Below are 19,313 nucleotides of genomic sequence, written 5' to 3' on the forward strand. Positions count from 1 at the left end.
ATGGCAGATGCGGTTAATGCTAGGCTCAAGTGGCCTGAACGCCCCGGTCATCGATTCATTCGCTACGCGTCCTCCGACTCGTATCACACCAGTATAATGGCGACGCCGGAGACACGTGTTACAACACTGCCTAATGGAATTCGTGTTGCGACTGAATCGAGGCGTGACATAAATATCGCTACGGTGAGTGGTTTAGTCAGCTTCATTTGTTTCAGTCAAGTACAGCTTAGAAGGGTTTAGAGAACCAATATTGTTTCAGTCAAGTACAGCTTCATTTGTTTCAGTCATTTGTATCATGAGTACAAATTGGTTGTGTGATTCCGTCGGACCTCACTTGATCTAAATCTTCAAAGTAACATATTTTTTGCTTAGAAGGGTTTAGAGAACCAATATTGTTTTTATGATTTTACAGCTCAGCAAATAATTTTTTTGTATGATCTTCAAAGTAGGACAAATTCTGAGTATACTAAAATAATAACCATCTTGTAACGAGTCTTTAACCAGGACAAATTAATTTCCTTTCACAGGTTGGTGTATGGATTGATGCTGGAAGCCGGTTTGAGGCCGAAGAAACAAACGGCACAGCACACTTTGTGGAGCATATGGTATTTAAGGGCACTGAATCACACTTAGAGTATGAGCTGATGCAGAAGATGAAGAGGATGGGTGGCCACTTCAACGCCTACACCTCCAGGGAGCAGACAACTTACTATGCCAAGGTTTTTTATAGGAATGTTAGTGAGGCGCTTGAGATTTTCGCAGATATTCTTCAGAACTCTACTTTTGATGATTGCAAATGGGAGTGGGAGAGAGATGATATTTTCCGTGAAATACAAAAGGTATGCTGATTTTATAATTTTTTTTTTAATGGATGTTAGTTTGTTGGTATATTATGGAAAGGTCCTAACCTCTGATACATGTTTAGGAGGGTAAGAGTAGTATGCATTACTATTTAATCTTAATTTTCTTTCATTTTTCTTTATTTTGATCTAAGACATGTATTTTTTTTTTCTAAGGAAAACATCTATTAGAGCTACCCGTTTCTATTTTATTTGGAAACAAAACAAGTACATTTACATCAACACCAAAGATGAACAAAAAACCTCTAAATGGACCCAACTAAACCCCTAAAAAAATGGTATGGTGGTCTCAACATTGCAGCAAAGATAAAGGAAATTAAAATGCACCCACATCGAAGTACTTGTTACATTCATCATTGTGAATTTAAACTATCTTGTCATTATTTGTCTATCTTGCTCCTTATCCATGTCGTTCTTTCAAGCTTAGCAGAATGAAACATAACATATGCCTTTGTCTGTTTCTCGATTGTGTTCAATGTATAATATAACAACATGTACAAATTTCCTTTATTACTTTTAAGGGTATTGATTAATAATATATCAGGCTAGTGGAACAAACCTGTTTAGTGCATAATTATATATTTTCTAACTTATTTTGTTTAAAATTTTCGGTAGGCAGTTTATGGCATCCTAAAATTTAGAAGCTAGGTTATTTCTTTTTTATTCCTTTTTGGTGGAGTTTCGGATGAGCTAAAATTGGACATCTGAAATATATACTTGAATGATTGGTTGTTTCAAATGTTGATGAACATAACATGTTTTACTTTTTTGATATTTAGGTTGAAGGCCAAACTGAAAAGGTTCTCTTTCATCACCTACATGCTACTGCATTCCAGAACACTCCTCTTGGTAGAACCATCTTGGGATCTGCTGAGAACGTCAAGTCAATCACACAAGAGCACCTGAAAAACTACATAACAACTCAGTACACCGCTCCGCGTATGGTAAGTATGGGGTAAAAATGACATCTTTTCTTATAACATCAAAGTTATTTGTGTAACCATTCTATATTATTGAGGAAATTTGTGTTAACATTTACCTGCCTTGAAACCTAGGTAATTTCTTTTCTTATAATTAAAGATATGACTATGCTATGTTTGTCAGGTTATTTCAGCTGCTGGGGCGATTGAGCATGACGAAGTAGTGGAATTGGTGAAGAAGTTATTCACAAAGCTGTCATCTGATCCTACCACTGCGTCCCATTTGGTGGCCAAATCACCTGCTTATTTTACTGGTTCGGAGGTAAGTATTGTCCAATGTCATCAATTCTTCTAATATAAATTTTGGACTGTATAAATTTGTTGCCGCACAGCTGCCCGACACCCAATAAATTGTCGATACGTGAGTCATGAGCAAATAATCTGTCATTGATGTTATAGATTTACTAGTATGACTCTGGTAATAGCTTATGAGTGAATGTACTGGCAGTTCCTTTTGCTGTGTTTATTTCAGTGTGTTGATTCCACATGTCTGGTAATTTATGTATTTCTTTTCTTTAAATTCAATTTGACTTACTTTCCATCTGTACCGGTAATAACTAGTTATACGTGCAAACATAATGCTACATTGTTGTTTCTTTTTTATTTGAGTTTACTAGTTTTGGTCCAGGTCCGTATCATTGACGATGACGTCAAGCTGGCTCAATTTGTAGTTGCATTTGAGGGTGCTGCAGCTACTGATCCTGACTGCATCGCTTTGATGGTTATGCAAGCAATGCTCGGCTCCTGGAGTAACTGTGCTGGTCAATGCAAAAACCCAGGGTCTCTGTTAAGCTTTTGTCTGTTATAATTTTTTATTATGTTAATTTCATGTGTGAGCCTGAAAATCGACTGATTGTGATGTATACTTGTTAATAACAAGTTATGTCATGCACACCAGTAGAAAACTTGTGAAACATCATGTGTTACTCCTCCAAAAATAATAATCTTGTAGAACTATCTCTGCGAATTTCATCAGAAAGATACTGTACCTGCCATTTCTGTTACATTCTATCCATCTGGATTACTGTGGACAGAAAAAGGTAGCGGTGTTATTTTGAACTCTGTTGAAGAAACTAAAAAGAACGTAGAGATGATATTTCTTATATGTAGAGGTCCGTGTATCTCATTTCTCATACAATGAGGTATTGTAGGGTTAGGCATTAAGTTTGCTTGTTTTAATGATGGTTTGCACCAAACTGTTACAACATCACGGTTATATATTTATGTATTAATGAACAACGTGTTGACCTTCCTGCGAAACATAGCAACTGATCCTAGTAGCCAGTGCTTGGTTGGTACTTAAATAGACAATGGTTGGCTTTTGTACATCAGGTTTGGTCAGATTAGCCCCTCAAATTTATTGTACTAACGCTAGATTAATTCAGATGAGTTGAGTTGGACTTATTTATTTGCTTTGTTTAAACATCACCATTGGTATTATAATACAGGACCTTTATCAATCATGATATGATATTCGGATCAGAGCTTATGCGGAATGATGCAGTCATGGAATTTTCCGAGAGTGTGATGACATTTAACACTAATTACAAGGACACCGGTCTTTTTGGTGTTTATGCAGTAGCTAAGGTACTTGCATCTCTTTTTTCACCTTGCATTACTTTCTATAGTTATTTTCAGAAGGGTCTGTTCTTTCATCATCATTCTACGCAAACCTAATATTCTGTTGTTGCTGGGCCTTATTTTTGTTGTAGCCTGATCACTTGGACAGACTGTCATATGCTATTATGCGATCGATAGGCAGGTTATGTTACCGTGTCAGAGATGATGATGTTACTCGAGCTCACAATCAGGTAGGCACTTGTAACTTCTTTCAATTTGGTGGTGCACTCTTCAGCTTATTGCTTGATTTTTGTTTCTATATTGATGCAGTGCTGACTAGCTCGTAGAAGAGATTCATATTTTCACACAAGAAAATCAGACTAATATCTAGGCTATATTTTTGTTTTCAGCTGAAATACTCTCTTATGCTTCACCTTGATAGTACCACTAATGTTGCTGAGGATATCGGTTGTCAGGTACATGCAGTCATGCACAGCTCTTTTACTTTTGCTTGCTATATTTTCCTAAATTAAAACAAATTTCTTTTGGCCCTGTTTCCTGACTTGCAATAATTTGCTTATGTTGTGAAGATACTGAACTATGGTCGACGAATTCCGGCCGCAGAGCTTTTTGCTAGAATTGATGTAGTTGATGCAAACGAAGTCAAGCGTGTGGCTAACCGGTTCTTCTTTGATCAGGTACAATACGGAATGCTACAAAAAGACATTGCTTCGGAGAAATCTATATTTTTCTATTTTTTTGTGTGGGGTGGGGGGGTGGGCCTATGCTGCACAGTCCCACATACACTGGTGACGATATTTGGGTGGTAACCCTCTACTTGGTGTTACAACCTTGGGACATTATAGGGAGGTATAAATTTCCTCCATCCTTCAAATCAAAAGTTTTGTAGCAATGGGAGGGGCATGGGCACATCCAATGACCTCAACTGGGAGCAAGTCTCGTGAGTGTACCACAAGGATAAATAAAACAATGTACCTCAACCGGGAGCAAGTCCTGACTATAGTAGGAAAATAAAACAATGTATGGTTGCCTTTCCAGTGACACTCAGAACGCATCTTTAAATTTTAAGACGGTAAGCATAGCAAAAACTATAATGGATTAATATATGTGCTATTTTTTCTTTATAGGATGTTGCAATAGCTGCAATAGGACCAGTCAAGGGTTTGCCTAACTACAACTGGTTTAGGGAGTTCACATCCACTAAGATATCTCAAAATTTGTGTTGATCTGTGAGAAATCTGGACTGCTCGAATTCTCAAAGCATGAATATTAAAGCAATATGTTTTGTATTAATACTGCTATGTGCATCCAAATCGGCTCCGTAAAAAGCTGTCTTGGTTTTGAGATAAACCGAGAAGTTCACTTATATCAGAGGATATACACTCAAACTGATGTGTGCACTGTAGCATGTTGTACTATTAGTTTTCTAGCTTACTAAATTATGACCATGTTGTACATAAGCTTAATCATGTAATTTGGAACTTGCAATTTTCTTTAAATTAGAGTTTATACTGGTGTAGCTCGATATTATTAATTATTACTGCATAAAAGGAGTGTTTTGTTGGTTCTGACAAGTATTTCTAATAATATGATAGTATAAAGTAGTTAAAATTAGAAGGTAAATAAATTAATGTTAATGCATTCATTTTTTTTGAATTTTTTTTACCACTTGACTTTATGCAAAATTAGTTTCAAAATTAAATATTTTTACATGTAGACGCATCACTCGTAAAGTAGGTGGATTCCAACAATTCAGATTCAACGTTAAAAGCTGATTCGATGGATTTTAGACTTGAGTTCACCCCGGGACTTGGTGAACTTAAGAACACCCTAGTTCTTCTTCAAATATTTTATTTATATCAATAACCGCAGTACCTCTGTTCTTGCCAACTCATCATTTCTATGAGTTAGTAGATCAATTGAGCTATTCTTGAGCTAATCCAATTTGTTAATTTGTGTTTAAATCACCAAGGTTTGTGAATAGTGGAGCTAACCTAAGATTAGCTCCATTCTTGGATCATCCAAATGCACCCTAAATAAATTAATTTAAGCAATAATTCATAGTTTCAAACAAAATATAAAATATGAAAAAGTAACATAGAGTAAGTAATTTAATCTTCATTAATTTTACTCTATAACCAAACATGACCCAAAGAAAGCAAATGCTAGTCATCCAAAGGAATTCCGACCTATAACTCTAATCAAAACTGTTGAAAGAATTATCTCAAAAATCTTTAACTTATCGGTTCCAATCAAAATAATCAAACTAGAATTTTAAAGGGCCGTTTACCAGAAACTTACTGTACACCCAACAATTGATTCAATCGGCCCGTAAAAACTAAGTCATGAGGACACATGGGCCTTTCATTTCGAAATTGGGCCCATAAAACTAGACTTTTGAATAATGTCTTTGATTTCTTAAATGGGCCCTTCTTAATTAATTGTATTAAGGCAAGGAGCCTTAAGGAAACATGGGCCATGTGGATACGAAATGTAGTATTTAAGCGTTCAACGCAAATATTTTCAAGGAGAATTTCACGTATACCCTTAAAAAATATCGAAATTCAATATTTGCCCTTCTAATCTTCAAAAACTCACAAATTTACCCATTTTGTTGTCTTTTTCTATTAAAACTCATTTCAAATTTATAAAATATCTATTTTACCCTTTATCAAAAACATGAGTCTAATCGCAAAAAAAAAAAAGATATATCATATGATGTTAAGTTAAATAATTTTTTAAAATTGTTTTTGCTAATAATATTTAATTTATATCTTGGCTATTAATTAACTCAGAGAAATCAAATCCTGCATGAGCAAATTTTGTTTCATGGCGCCAGGTTGTTGTTTTTTTTTTCTTTTACTTTGCAATCCTTGAAATTTTGAAGGTGTTTACTAATTGTCTTGATATGTGATAGATTGGTCATACTTAATTACTTACTAATACAATTGCAGCCTTATCTTTTAGGTACTAGAATTTGGACGCAGTGTCCCAGCAACATGATGTAGCTATATAGGCGCAATTAATTAGCACAGAAGAACCGGAGTGAAAAGAAACGATTGACCTTGTAATTTGATTTGCAAGGAGACATATATTTGGCAACATAAGGTTCTATAAGCATACCAGCCGCGTTTTAAAGCCAGTAGTTCCTTTTTTTTTTCCTTTAAAGTACTTATTTTATACAAAAATTAGTGCCAAAAGTTTCAATCAATTTTTTTTTTTTTTCTTTTCAACATCTTAACCATATAAAAATCAATTCTAATAATCCATAATTAATTTATATGACATGGTTTTTTTAATCATCAAGATTAATATTACTACTTTAGATTAGTTGTTGGTGTCATACGTAAACGGAACTATGACATTGACAGCCTATATCATAGAATCCTTAGAATAGAATGCTCTTATAAAGATAAACAGAGCATCTCATATTCTCACACAAAAACAACTTTTAATAGAGTGGAAAGAATGCCCTAAAATATGAAAATATAAACAGAGCATCTCACACAAAACAACCTTAGAATAGAATGCTCTGTTAGCTAATACATCATTTATCCAAATTGGAAAATTGTAACTGTTATTATTTATTAACTAATTATCCCACCACAACAAGAGAAAGGAACAAAACAGAGCAAATCCATCATTTATTCAAATTGGAAAATTTAACTGTTATTAACAAATTATCCCACCACAACAAGAGAGCGGAACAAAACAGAGCATCCGAGCTAAACTGATGAGAACAAACGATCTTCTTATAGGAGTAACTCAAATTACAACAAAGGCAAAATAATAAGATTAAAAAAAAAGGATAAGAAAGAAAAAGAGAGCAAATTACACATCACAAGTAGAAATACTACTAGAAGAGAAGATCAACGCCAAGACCAAAGATGAAGAAATGTATCGCCTCCATTGCTAGATGAACCAAGCGCACTACCGATAATGGAAACATGTGAAATACGAGGGAAAGCATTACCATCCAGAGGCCGAGGATGAATGTAGAAAATATCGTAAAGGCATTTTCGGTGCTAACGAAAGATTGGCCGAAATCCTCAATGATGAAAGAGAAGGCTACTAGTGGCGAAGCCACAATGCTGCAGGGGTAGGTAGCTGTCTACCTCTGGATTTTTTTTTTTTTTTTTCTGGACGAGGTTCTTTAATGGATTTTGTCTACTCCTGGATTTAATTCTGCCTACCCCTAAATTCAATTCGGAGTAGCAATTATCAATTCAGACTTCAGAGATGGATGCGTGAGTCGTTTAATCTAATTAGGAAAAAAATGTATTTTAAATCTTTATTCAACTCGGAGTATCGATTCTCCTCCGCCCAATTAATACCAATTATTTTAGAAATTACAAGTAATTGTTTTAGTAATTTTGACATCAATTAGTAATTTAAAAATTACAACCGACTCAATAGGCAGAGATGCAATTTGATAGGCGGGTGGAGGCGAGAAGAGAATTATGGAGGCAATTTGAATCCGAACATGTTCAGAAAAAAAAAAAAAAAAAAAAAAACTGAACCCGATTTCTACCTATCCCTGACTCAAATCCTGACTAGGCTACAATCATGAAGAAAAGGCCGAGATGGCAAAGTGCATCCATCTCCTCTTCTCTGTTTTCGTTTTTTTTTAAAACCTGACAGAAAGATGTCAAGTGCTCCTACTCCTTGCTTTCTCTTTTCTTGAAAGTGGCAGTTGATCTCTCTTTTTAACGAATCGCCTTACTCTCTCTCTTTCCTTGATATAGTGAGATACTTAACAGGGCCTTTGAGATAACAGAATATTCCTGTTAGGATAACGGAATATCCTCTGGGCAAATTTATGTCGGTCTCCCTAAACATAAATATTTAGGTGTATGCTCTGGTCTGGTATGGTTTTTTTCTTTTTTTTTTGAAAAATTGGTATCAGCTACCAATATTGAATTGAATAAATGTGTTTACAACATCTCTAGTCTAATAAAATTATAGATATTACAAATCAGCCAATTCCTGTAGGCATAACCCCTCTTAGCTGGTATGGTTTTTTTCTTCTTCTTTCTTTTAATAATAGTCGGTGTTTATATAGACGGTCACACTTCAAGATTTCAAAGGCATAGCATAAAACGGATTCAAATTCGCTGTTATTCTTTTTTTTTGGTGAATAATACCTTGTTATCTCTGTTTTTTAAATCTAGTCGTTCATTTTTTTTCAGGAATGAATCTCAAATCAACTTTTTTTAGAACTTTTCTGTGAATGCATCTTGAAACAATTAAATGACTGGATTTGAAAAAGTAGAAATAACAGAGTTATTGTTCATGCACGAGAATAACAGTAGATTTAGATCCAGCATAGACCTGGTGTGAGCTGTAAGATCATACTCCAGGTACAGCACAATTCAACAGACACCCACAGATAAACGAGTCCGCATCTTGTGCATTAACTCAAAAGAGTTTTTTTTTTAGTTTAATGTATCTCAACTGTCTGATCAGGATCGAAGTCAATCCAGTCCACATCTATAACGCATGGGACCTTTTAATAATAATACAGATCTCAATCGGATGGTCCAAATTTAATAACACACGTTCTGTTAATGCAGAAGATATGAATTCCACATAAACCGGAGTACTTTCCAGGAAACACATCATGTTTTTTTTTAAAGTGGGGTGACTGTGACCTAAACGATAATATTCACAATTCACACAATGTTATCCATTTATCAATTCACAGAGTACACAACCAAATCACAAGACATCACAATCGCAATTTACATAACATAGCGGCACCAAACAAGACATCACAATCACAATTCACATAACATAGCGGCACCAATGTAAACCAGATATGACAATCACAATTCACCTAACATAGCTGCACCAATTCAAAGACATCGATCGCAATCACAATTCATCACATAACATAGCGGCACCAATTCAAACAAGACATCACAATCACAATTCACATAAAATAGCAACACCAATGCAAAACCAGACATCATAATCACAATTCATAACATAGCGGCACCATCCAAATCACACAATATATATAGCGGCACCGGACCACCCAAATCACAAGACATCACAATCAGATTCAATTGATCAATTATTCATTTAATTTGTTACTATTGATTGCTATTAATGGATTTTATCCTATTATGTGAATTGTGAAGTTGCTTTGACAGATAAGTAGTAGCATGTAGGGGTGTTCAAACGGTCGGTTCGGTTTAAACCGAACTTAAAACCGAAGTTTGAAAATCCAACCAAATCGACCGAACTAAAATAACAAACCGAATTAAAGCCGAACCATTTAAACCGATTTAATCTTTGGTTTGATCGGTTGAACCGAATTTTCTCAAAAATCAAAACTCAATATACCTATACATTCATAATTTCGGTTTGATCGGTTGAACCGAAGATTAATGAACCAAAATAATACTCGAAATCTCGACCTTTCAATAAAATCGGTCGGTTTGGTTTAATCGGTTTTGAAAAATCAAAACCGAACCGAACCATTTAAACCGAACTAAGTCACAAAATCAACTGAACCGAACCAATTCAACCGAACAACCGAACCATTTAAACTGAATCTTACCAGTTCAGTTCAAAACCAAATAAACCGAACCATTTGAACACCCCTAGTAGCATGTCAAGTTATAAGTTATAATTGTAATTAATTCACAATAATCTAGGTGAGTAGATCATCTTAATTTTATTTTCAAATATCTCCTATGTGACCATGTGGTTTCTATTATATTTCTTTGAATTACAAATACAAATAGCATTAATATAAAAAAAATTACATAAAACTAGTATTGTGTCTGTGCATTACAACAGATACATATTATAAGAGAATAAAAACAAATTTGTACAAAATGACATCTTTTCATAAAAAAAAATAGACTAATGAAAAAAATAATTATTCAACAATATTCATGAATAATATTAAAATAGATTGGTTCTAAATTGAAATTATAAATAAAAAAATTAATTAGTAATAAAATCCAATGAGAAATTAATTGGTGCAAATTGAAAGCATCATAGTAGTATTATATTATATATACACCTTGTATCTATCGAAAATAAAATAAATATTCAACTGCTTTAGTCATTTTGATCTTACTCATTGAATTTTCTCGAGTCTAAAAGACATTTGGATTTCAACCGAAGCAACTTTAAGCTGTAATTTTAGACAAACATTTAGAATCTGAGAAAATAATTAATCATATATCGGAGGTGCTTGTTACATTGAGATCGAGAAATTGTTATAAGCAAATTTTCTGCTACCAGAGGATAAATTATTTGCTGGTACCGATTGGTACCAGAGTACAGAAGCAATTCTTTTATTATATTTAGTTAAATGAAACGAAATTAAATTTTCATTAAAACAAAAATTTCAATTAAATTAAAATAATTCTTGACCATATTAATGTAACAAGCAGTGTAGCAATCAATTATAAGTAACTAATAATTAGCTAGGATAGAAAAGAAAAATCAATTAATTATAAGCAAATTCCAAACAAGCAGTGTAACAATACCTTATAATTAATATAAAAAAGAATGAAGGTGTGACCAATCAATTATCAATAAATTCAAAAATTTCTTAAATGACATTTTAAAAAGGAAAGAAATCAAGACCAATTAGAAAATCGAGTTTTTGACAATCAAATAAGAGAGTTTAGGCAAGTTTTTGAAAAAAAATGAGGAAGCGTACGTAGATTCTGTGAGATAGAGAGCACTGGAGAGGAATCAGCAATCGAGTACGTGTCTAAATAAATTTAGACTTCTACACGTAAGAAAAAAAAAGATGTATAATATAAAAAGAGGCATACTATTTGATCGGATGGATGATATTCAATTTGAAATTTTATTTTAATTATCATTGGCGATTAAGTCATCTGCGTACTTAATATAAGAGAAAAGGTAAAATAAAGTATGACAATTGTTAACAAATTATTAGATGTTAAGATTCCAAAATGATGAACAAAAAGTATCAATGTTTGAAATTAGAACATTTTCTATATATAGCAAAGATTGCAGAAAATGTTTCCAATTTCAAACATTGATAAGCATTTAGCACGAGTAGGTGAAGATGCTAATTTTTCAACAGACAAAGCAAAGAACATGTTCTATTCTTGTCCATATTCCTCTCAACATCTCCATCTTTGCCCGGTCGCCATCTTAATTTGCCCCGTCACCATCTTAATTTGCCGAGTTAATTCAGAATTTCGGTCAGAAATAGATACAAAATGCTAATAAAAATTCAAAATAATTGATTTTTACTATATAGAATCTCATGAACTAAAGCACAAAATGCTAACAAAAATCTCATGAGCTATATTACATCCATGTCGAGCTTAGAGAACTGATCATATCTATGTTGATGGTGATTCCACTTGTCTTGCATATATAAGAGAGAATATGTTTAAAAATAGAGAAATTTCAATCCGGATAATTTAATTATAACTTAAAGATTTTACTTTATTTTATTATCTTAGTGATTTCACTTATTTCATTTTATATTATCTCCATTCAAATTTTAAATTTGCACATGGTGGCACTGAATAGAACAAAATTAAAATGTAAAGAGTTGGCACTTAACAAGGCCAAATCATGTTAATACCCAGATTAAAGTCTGCTCGCCCATCAAAATCTGCGTTGGTAATTAAGAGAAATTAGATGATGAAATGCGCATATACATTAAAAATAATGGAGAAAACTAAATGTACCGGAATTGTTTGCTCAAATTGTAATGTATTTATGTTATTGAAATCCAATTGGAGCCTTATCTTTTTGGTATTAGACGCAGTGTCCCAGCAACATGATGTAGCTATATGCGCAATTAGCACACAAAAAACCGGAGTGAAAAGAAACAATCACCTTGTAATTTGATTTGTAAGGAGATATATATTTGGCAAGAGAAGGTTCTGTAAGCATACCAGACGTTTTTTTTTTTTTTTGAAGTACTTATTTTATACAAAAATTAGTGCCACAAATTGCAATCAATTTTTTTTCTCTTTTCAACATCTTAATCATATAAAAAATCAATTCTAATAGTCCATAATTAATATTACTACTTTAGATCAGTTGTTGGTGTCATACGTAAATGGAACTATGACAGGCTATATCATAGAATCCTTAGAATAGAAAGCTCTTAAAAAGATAAACAGAGCATCTCATATTCTCACACAAAAACAACCTTTAATAGAATGGAATGCCCTAAAATATGAAAAATATAAACAGAGCATCTCACACAAAACAACCTTAGAACAGAATGTTCTGTTAGCAAATCCATCCTTTATCCAAGTTGGAAAATTGTAACTGTTATTAACTAATTATCCCACCACAACAAGAGAACGTAACAAAACAGAGCAAATCCAAATTTTATTCAAATTGGAAAATTTTAACTGTTATTAACTAATTATCCAACCAGAACAAGAGAACCGAACAAAACAGAGCAAATCCATTCTTTATTCAAATTGGACACACGACAACTAGAGAACGGAACAAAACAGAGAATTATCCCACCAGAACAAGAGAACCGAACAAAACAGAGCAAATCCATTCTTTATTCAAATTGGACACACGACAACTAGAGAACGGAACAAAACAGAGCATCTGAGCTAAACTGATGAGAACAAGCACTCTTCTTACAACATCACAAGTAGAAATACTACTAGAGGAGAAGATCAACGCGAAGACCAAAGATGGAGAAATGTATTGTATCCATTGCTTGATGAACCATGCGCACCACCGCTATGGAAACATGGGAAGTACGAGGGAAAGCATTACCATCCAGAGGCCGAAGATGAACGTAGAAAAGATTGTAAAGGCATTTTCGGCGCCTACAGGGGATTGGCGGAAGTCGCCAATGATGAAAGAGGAGGCTACAATCATGAAGCAAAGGCCGAGATTTCGGAGTGCATCCATCTCCGCCTCCTTCTCCTCCTCTCTCTCTCTCTCTCTTTTGGAGAAAACTTGGTAGAAGCTAGCAAGTGCTCCTCTCTCTCTCTCTCTTTCAATTTCACAACTCGCGATTGTTCTCACTTTGTATGTTGAGAAACTGGGTGTTGGATACTTATAGAGAATGGTTGGAGACTTGGAGTGCTGACGTGATTAGCGATTCTATTTCTCATTGGGATACGCGGTTGGAGTGCTGACGTGATTAGCGATTGGGATACGCGTACTTCGGGGTAAAGATTTTAACAGAGTAGTTTTGGCTTCATGCAGCGCCAAGAACCATATGCAACTCTTTGTTGATTTTATAGTCTGTACGCTGCATGAAGCTAAAACTACTCTTTTAAAATTTTTCACCGTACTTTAGATTCTAGAGAATGGTTGGAGTGCTGACGTCATTATTTGTGTCTGGGCGGTTACTAACCGCCCAGACTAGAGTATTAACAATATCCTTAATGGGTATATCCTATCCTACCCGCCTGTGCCCGTCGTCCGGGGTATCCGTGTTCGAGCCCGGGTATGGATCGGGTACGCGGGTAGAGGCAAAAACCGGACCGGACTCACATTTTTGGACCCATACCCGACCTTACTCTACCCGACCTTATCCGTACCCGACTATACCCGTACTCGAGTCCCCGACTACCTCTACTCGATTAATATATATGTCATCTAAACCATACAAAAATTAATTATAATAGCCCATAATTAATTTATATGTCATCTATGTTTTAATCATCAAGATTAATATTACTATTTATATGTCATGTATGTTGGTGTCATACGTAGGCGAACTATAATCTATTTGATCCAGAAATTATTTCAATTTTTAATCCGATGTGCTAATTTTTATTTTTATTTGACAGACAACAATTTTTAAATTAGAAAAAATTATTAAATTTTTTTTTTTTCTAAAGACCACGCTGACGAAAAGAGAAATTAATAGCTGACGCAATCTCTCTGTTTTCTTCTCTCTTCCTTCGTAAACCCACCCAAGAAAAAAACAGAAATACGATTTTCTGACTCATGCCTCCTCCATTCCCCTTTCTATTCTCTTCAGATCACAATTGTTGGGGTTCTATTTCTGCTCTCCCATGAGCATCCGAGCTATAGAGAACGGAACAAAACTGAGTATCTCACACAAAAACAGAGCAACCGAGCTAAACTACTGAGAACAAGCGATTTTCTTATAGGAGCAATTACAACAAATGCAAAATAAGAAAAAAAGGATAAGAAAGAAAAAGAGAGCAAATTACACATCACAAGTAGAAATACTACTAGAAGAGAAGATCAATGCGAAGACCAAAGATGAAGATATGTATCACCTCCATTGCTAGATGAACTATGCGCACCGCTGCTAATGGAAACATGTGAAATACGAGGGAAAGCATTACCATCCAGAGGCCGAGGATGAAGGTAGAAAAGATTCTAAAGGCATTTTCGGTGCTGACAGAAAATTGGCCGAAGCCCCCAATGATAAAAGAGGTGGCTACAAGCATGAAGAAAAGGCCGAGATGGCAGAGGGCAATGGGGAGGTGGTATCTCGCTGGCTGACGAAGCAGAGCGTAGTCGTTTACTTCATCCATCTCCGCTCTCTCTCTCTCTCTCTCTCTCTCTCTCTCTCAACTCGCGATTGTACTTTCTATGCTGAGAAACCCGTTATAGACGGTTCTCTGAGAGAGCGGTACGATGGTACATGCATGCAGCTCTGTTGGAATTTATACCGTTTTGATGTTAAGGTGAAGAGGTTGTGGGCTTGTGGCAATGAGATCAGAAGACACGTTTTCTCTGAAATTCTGTAGTTGTCGATTGTGTGTCAGCACTCAGTATATGTAATATATTTATGGAATAAGAATAAATTTCTTTGCTTTGACAGAATCCTGGATAAAAAATTGGTTACGATATATTTTACTGCAAATGGAATGGGTATAGAAAATTTGAACTAAATTTCTTTGTCGGATTGCTCTCCTCACCTCAGAAAAAGTCGGAATTTGGATAGCTCAGTTTCTTTTGTCTATGGTCGGTACGAGACAGAAATAGAGATGCATGTTATTCCAATTTTTGGAATATATCGCATGTATCTGCATGTCGTCATGTGGGGCAAAGATTTGATTTTAAAAGAGCATGTTTTGACTTCACGCAGGGCACGAACCATCTTCAACGATTTATAATTCTATAGGTCATGCGCTGGGTGAAGTCAAAACTATCTTGTTAAAAAATTTACCCGCATCATGACAATAGTCATTGTATACTCCGTAAAGGAGCTGTGAAAGAGGAAATCAAATTTGACCTGTCTTTTTCACTTTTCTCAGTGTGAATTCATCAATTCAATCTTAGTTATGAATTCCAAATGGAAAATTGATAACACACTAGATGGTTAATCCGGACATATTTTAACGAAATTTCAAAGGTTGATCGTGATGGTCATCTGTCATAGTCGAGGATGCAATTCTTTATGCTACTGATCAGACTTACAAGCTAGTAGGCTGCTTCTAAAAACAAAAGGAAAACTTTTATGTTCTTTTTTCTAATTATAATCAAATTACTATTATTGAGGACTAAACCAGTAATGAAAATTCGTTGAATCGATTTACATAATTTAGTAGTGAAGTTTGCAGAATTATAAGAAGAGGTTTTTTGATATTTTTCAAACTGTGACAGTTAGTTGGGAAATATTAGTTTGTTAAGAGGCAACTTAAAGTACATAACTAAAATTAAAATGTTTATGGGATAAAAAAACACGTATATACTTTCAAATCCAAAAGATCACAGCAGATTTATTTGCAAGAGAAACTTCTTGTTTGTTGGGATCGATCTACGAACAAAGGGTGGGGAGAAGTGGGCCCATGAATCGCTATTCTCTGCGGAGGTTTTACCTGCGGTGCTGCGGTGGTTTTGATCTGGTCCGTTCGTTTCGGATCGGACGGGCTGGATTAAGGGTTCATCAAATTTTGAGTTTTTTTAAAATTCGGACAAGATCTGATCTGGTCCATCCGATCCGAAACGAACGGACCAGATCAAAACCACCGCACAGCACTGCAGGTAAAACCTCCGCAGAGGATACGCTATCGTGGGCCCATAGCCAAAAATTGATACGAATAAGATATATATATATATATATATATATATATAGGGATAGGCTATTATACATTGCAATGTAAAAGGCCCTCTGTGCATTGCGTTTTGATCCCTTGGATGTCTTTTAAAATTCGTGCAGATCAGATGGATCTGATTCTAAAAATTTCGTTGGGTTTGAATATTTTCGGAACTGGAGGGTCCATTTCAAAGAGCGACCCTTTCTTTCCCCAGCCCGACCCCTTCATTCTCTCACGCGACCTCACCCCAGCCCCAACCAAAACGCGGCAGAGAGCCCCGACCACACGGCAGAGAGCTCCGATCCCCAGCCCTGACCCTCCTCCTCTCTTTCTCTCTATTAGCCACCCTTTCATTCTCTCTCACGCGATAACCTAAAGAGAGAGACGATCCAGTGGCGGTAGCGGCAACCCCGTCTTCAAGCGGCGGCAACTCTTCCAGCGGCAGCAGCAACTCTTCTTCAAGAGGCAATCTCAGCCAACTCTTATTTGTGGCAGTGATGAAATAACAATGGAGATGCATATGTGGAGCCCTCTTTGCAAGAGATGTTGAAGCCATACCATTGTCGAGCCCTCTTGTTATTGTTCAAATTGAATGTAATGTAGTGCTTGATATTTAGTTGTGTTGATGTAATAGAATTATAATTATAATTTGTGTTTCCTTGTGTATGGCATTATAATTTTAGTGACAACATTACCCTTCATTGTAATGGATTGCCCTTTGCATTATGATGCTTTACTTCTTCACTGTGTTTAAAATGTTCTTGTGGATTGCATTTCTTTCTTCAATACAAAATGAGACTATCTTGTACAGATTATTTTTTCAATACAGTTAAAAAAAACAGTCAAATGAAAATACTGGTACATACTGGTACAGTATCAGCTTCAAAAAATAGTCAAATGAAAATAAAATTGAAAATCTAGCAGTTCCTTTGACTTGGGTTGCTTTTTTCATTGATGTTATTTATCAATGATTAATGTTGTATGGATTATTTATCAAATCTTGCAATATCCTTATGTGGTTTCTTCAATTTTTGTCTTTCTTTGTTAATTGAGTTCAATGTTAGAAACAAAGTTCCATATATGAACTTTTTTTTAATGTCAGTGAGCTTTATACTCACCAACAATTTTATTAATGATAAAAATACGTATTGTAAAACTCCTCTATTTACATTTTTAACTATGCAACTACCCTAAGCTTCCTATCAAATGGAGAAACAAATAATTTACAACACTCCAAATGACTAAACAAAAGACATTCTAAAAAAATAACATAGTTTATCTTATGCTTTGACAACTATTGTCAACACTTTGCATACTCCAACAAAACACAGTTTATTAATCAATGTGCGCAACTTCACCAACTCTCCCGTGCATCCTCACCTTCTTTTAAAGCCTTCAACTTGGCATTATCTTATGCCATTTCACCACCACCATCAGAAATTGTAATGAGATCATCTAAGATGGTCAAATCATGTTCTTCCCCTGTACAAAATAGAAATGAGATAAAATTAATCCTTTATACTTTTAGTCCCTTTCAATTTTATCAATGTTGCAAGTGAAAATGCCTCAAGCTAAGATCCAATTCCATGGAGATCCAACAATATCAATAAGTGTTTCCCAAAGTAACAAACTAAAAAATATATCATGAGCTTTCTTTGTTTCTTTTCCACCTATGCAGGTAAATGCATGAATTATCCCAATATCAATAAGCACCTCATTTGAAACAATCAAAGTTGAGATGACACCAAATTGACAAATCCCACCCTTTGCAAATTATAGTCTGTCAGTACCATTTAATATTATATCTTGACTAAATTTAAACTTATACAAAAGAATTTTTGGACTAAACCTTATACAAGAGTATAATAGTCCATAATTAATTTATATGACATGTATGTTTTAACTTTTAACCATCAAGATTAGTATTTTAGATTAGTTATTTTTTTGGGGGGGAGACTGTCAGTGAAATTTTATTTAAACAACAATTAGTTGGGGTGTCATACGTAAGCGGAACTATAATTTGATCCAGAAATTATTTCAATTTTTAATCCGATATGGACTACATTGCACAAATTCACATTATATCATGCAAATTTGTGACGACATCCACATAATGTCATGCAAATTTGTGACGACATCCCCATTATGTCATGCAAATATGTGACGACATCCCCATTACGCAACATTTGAATTTGCGTAATGTGAGTTTGTGTAACGTGGATGTCGTAGTCGTAAAAGAGAAACATTTCCCCGTAGGATATGTGTAGCGAGTCAATTAGACGCAGTGGCCATCATGAAGTACGATGGTACAGATAAACATCGACTATTTTAATATTAAAAGAAAGAAACAAAACATTATACTCAGTCCACCATACACCTATTTTTAAAGTATGACAATTGTCGAAATGTAGTGCGGTTCATTTGATCTAGTATGTTGTGTTGGTTACCCCGGTATCTAACTTATTTTTAAAAACATGTCACGGTGATCCGAAAATTTTATTTGTAGCACAAAAAAAAAAATTAAAATACAAATAAAAAATTAAAATAAATCAAAACACTTCCAAAATAGAGGATTTTCATAATTACCCGGGCTGCGGCCCATTTATGGAGCCCGCAGATTGACTTAGAGGTCCTCCAAAAGTACAAAAAGTGCACTGTAATATTGAATATATTTAAGTTTTGAGGGACCTCTAAGCCAATCTGCCCGCAGATTGATTGTGCGGTCCGAATATATATGAAATTCCGTGAGTGTTTTGGTTTTATTTTTGTTATACTACTAATAAAAATTTCGGCACGGTGATGGTAGAAAAGTATGACCAACAATGAGCTTTCCTACCATTACGAGACATGTCTTAAGATTATACCTATTATAA

General features: G+C 34.7%; 1 protein-coding gene across 1 annotated transcript; it reads left to right on the forward strand.

The window, feature by feature from the left end:
- LOC144548342 (putative mitochondrial-processing peptidase subunit beta, mitochondrial) lies at positions 1-4,647 on the forward strand. Its single transcript, XM_078297013.1, has 10 exons — positions 1-183; positions 528-839; positions 1,640-1,804; positions 1,965-2,102; positions 2,469-2,616; positions 3,315-3,427; positions 3,553-3,651; positions 3,811-3,876; positions 3,991-4,098; positions 4,549-4,647. The coding sequence occupies exons 1-10, from the start codon at positions 1-3 to the stop codon at positions 4,645-4,647; spliced, it is 1,431 nt and encodes a 476-aa protein (XP_078153139.1).
- The last annotated feature ends 14,666 nt before the right edge of the window (positions 4,648-19,313 follow it).

This window comes from Carex rostrata, chromosome 33, assembly GCF_964058835.1.
Source record: "Carex rostrata chromosome 33, lpCarRost1.2, whole genome shotgun sequence".
Lineage (NCBI taxonomy): Eukaryota > Viridiplantae > Streptophyta > Magnoliopsida > Poales > Cyperaceae > Carex > Carex rostrata.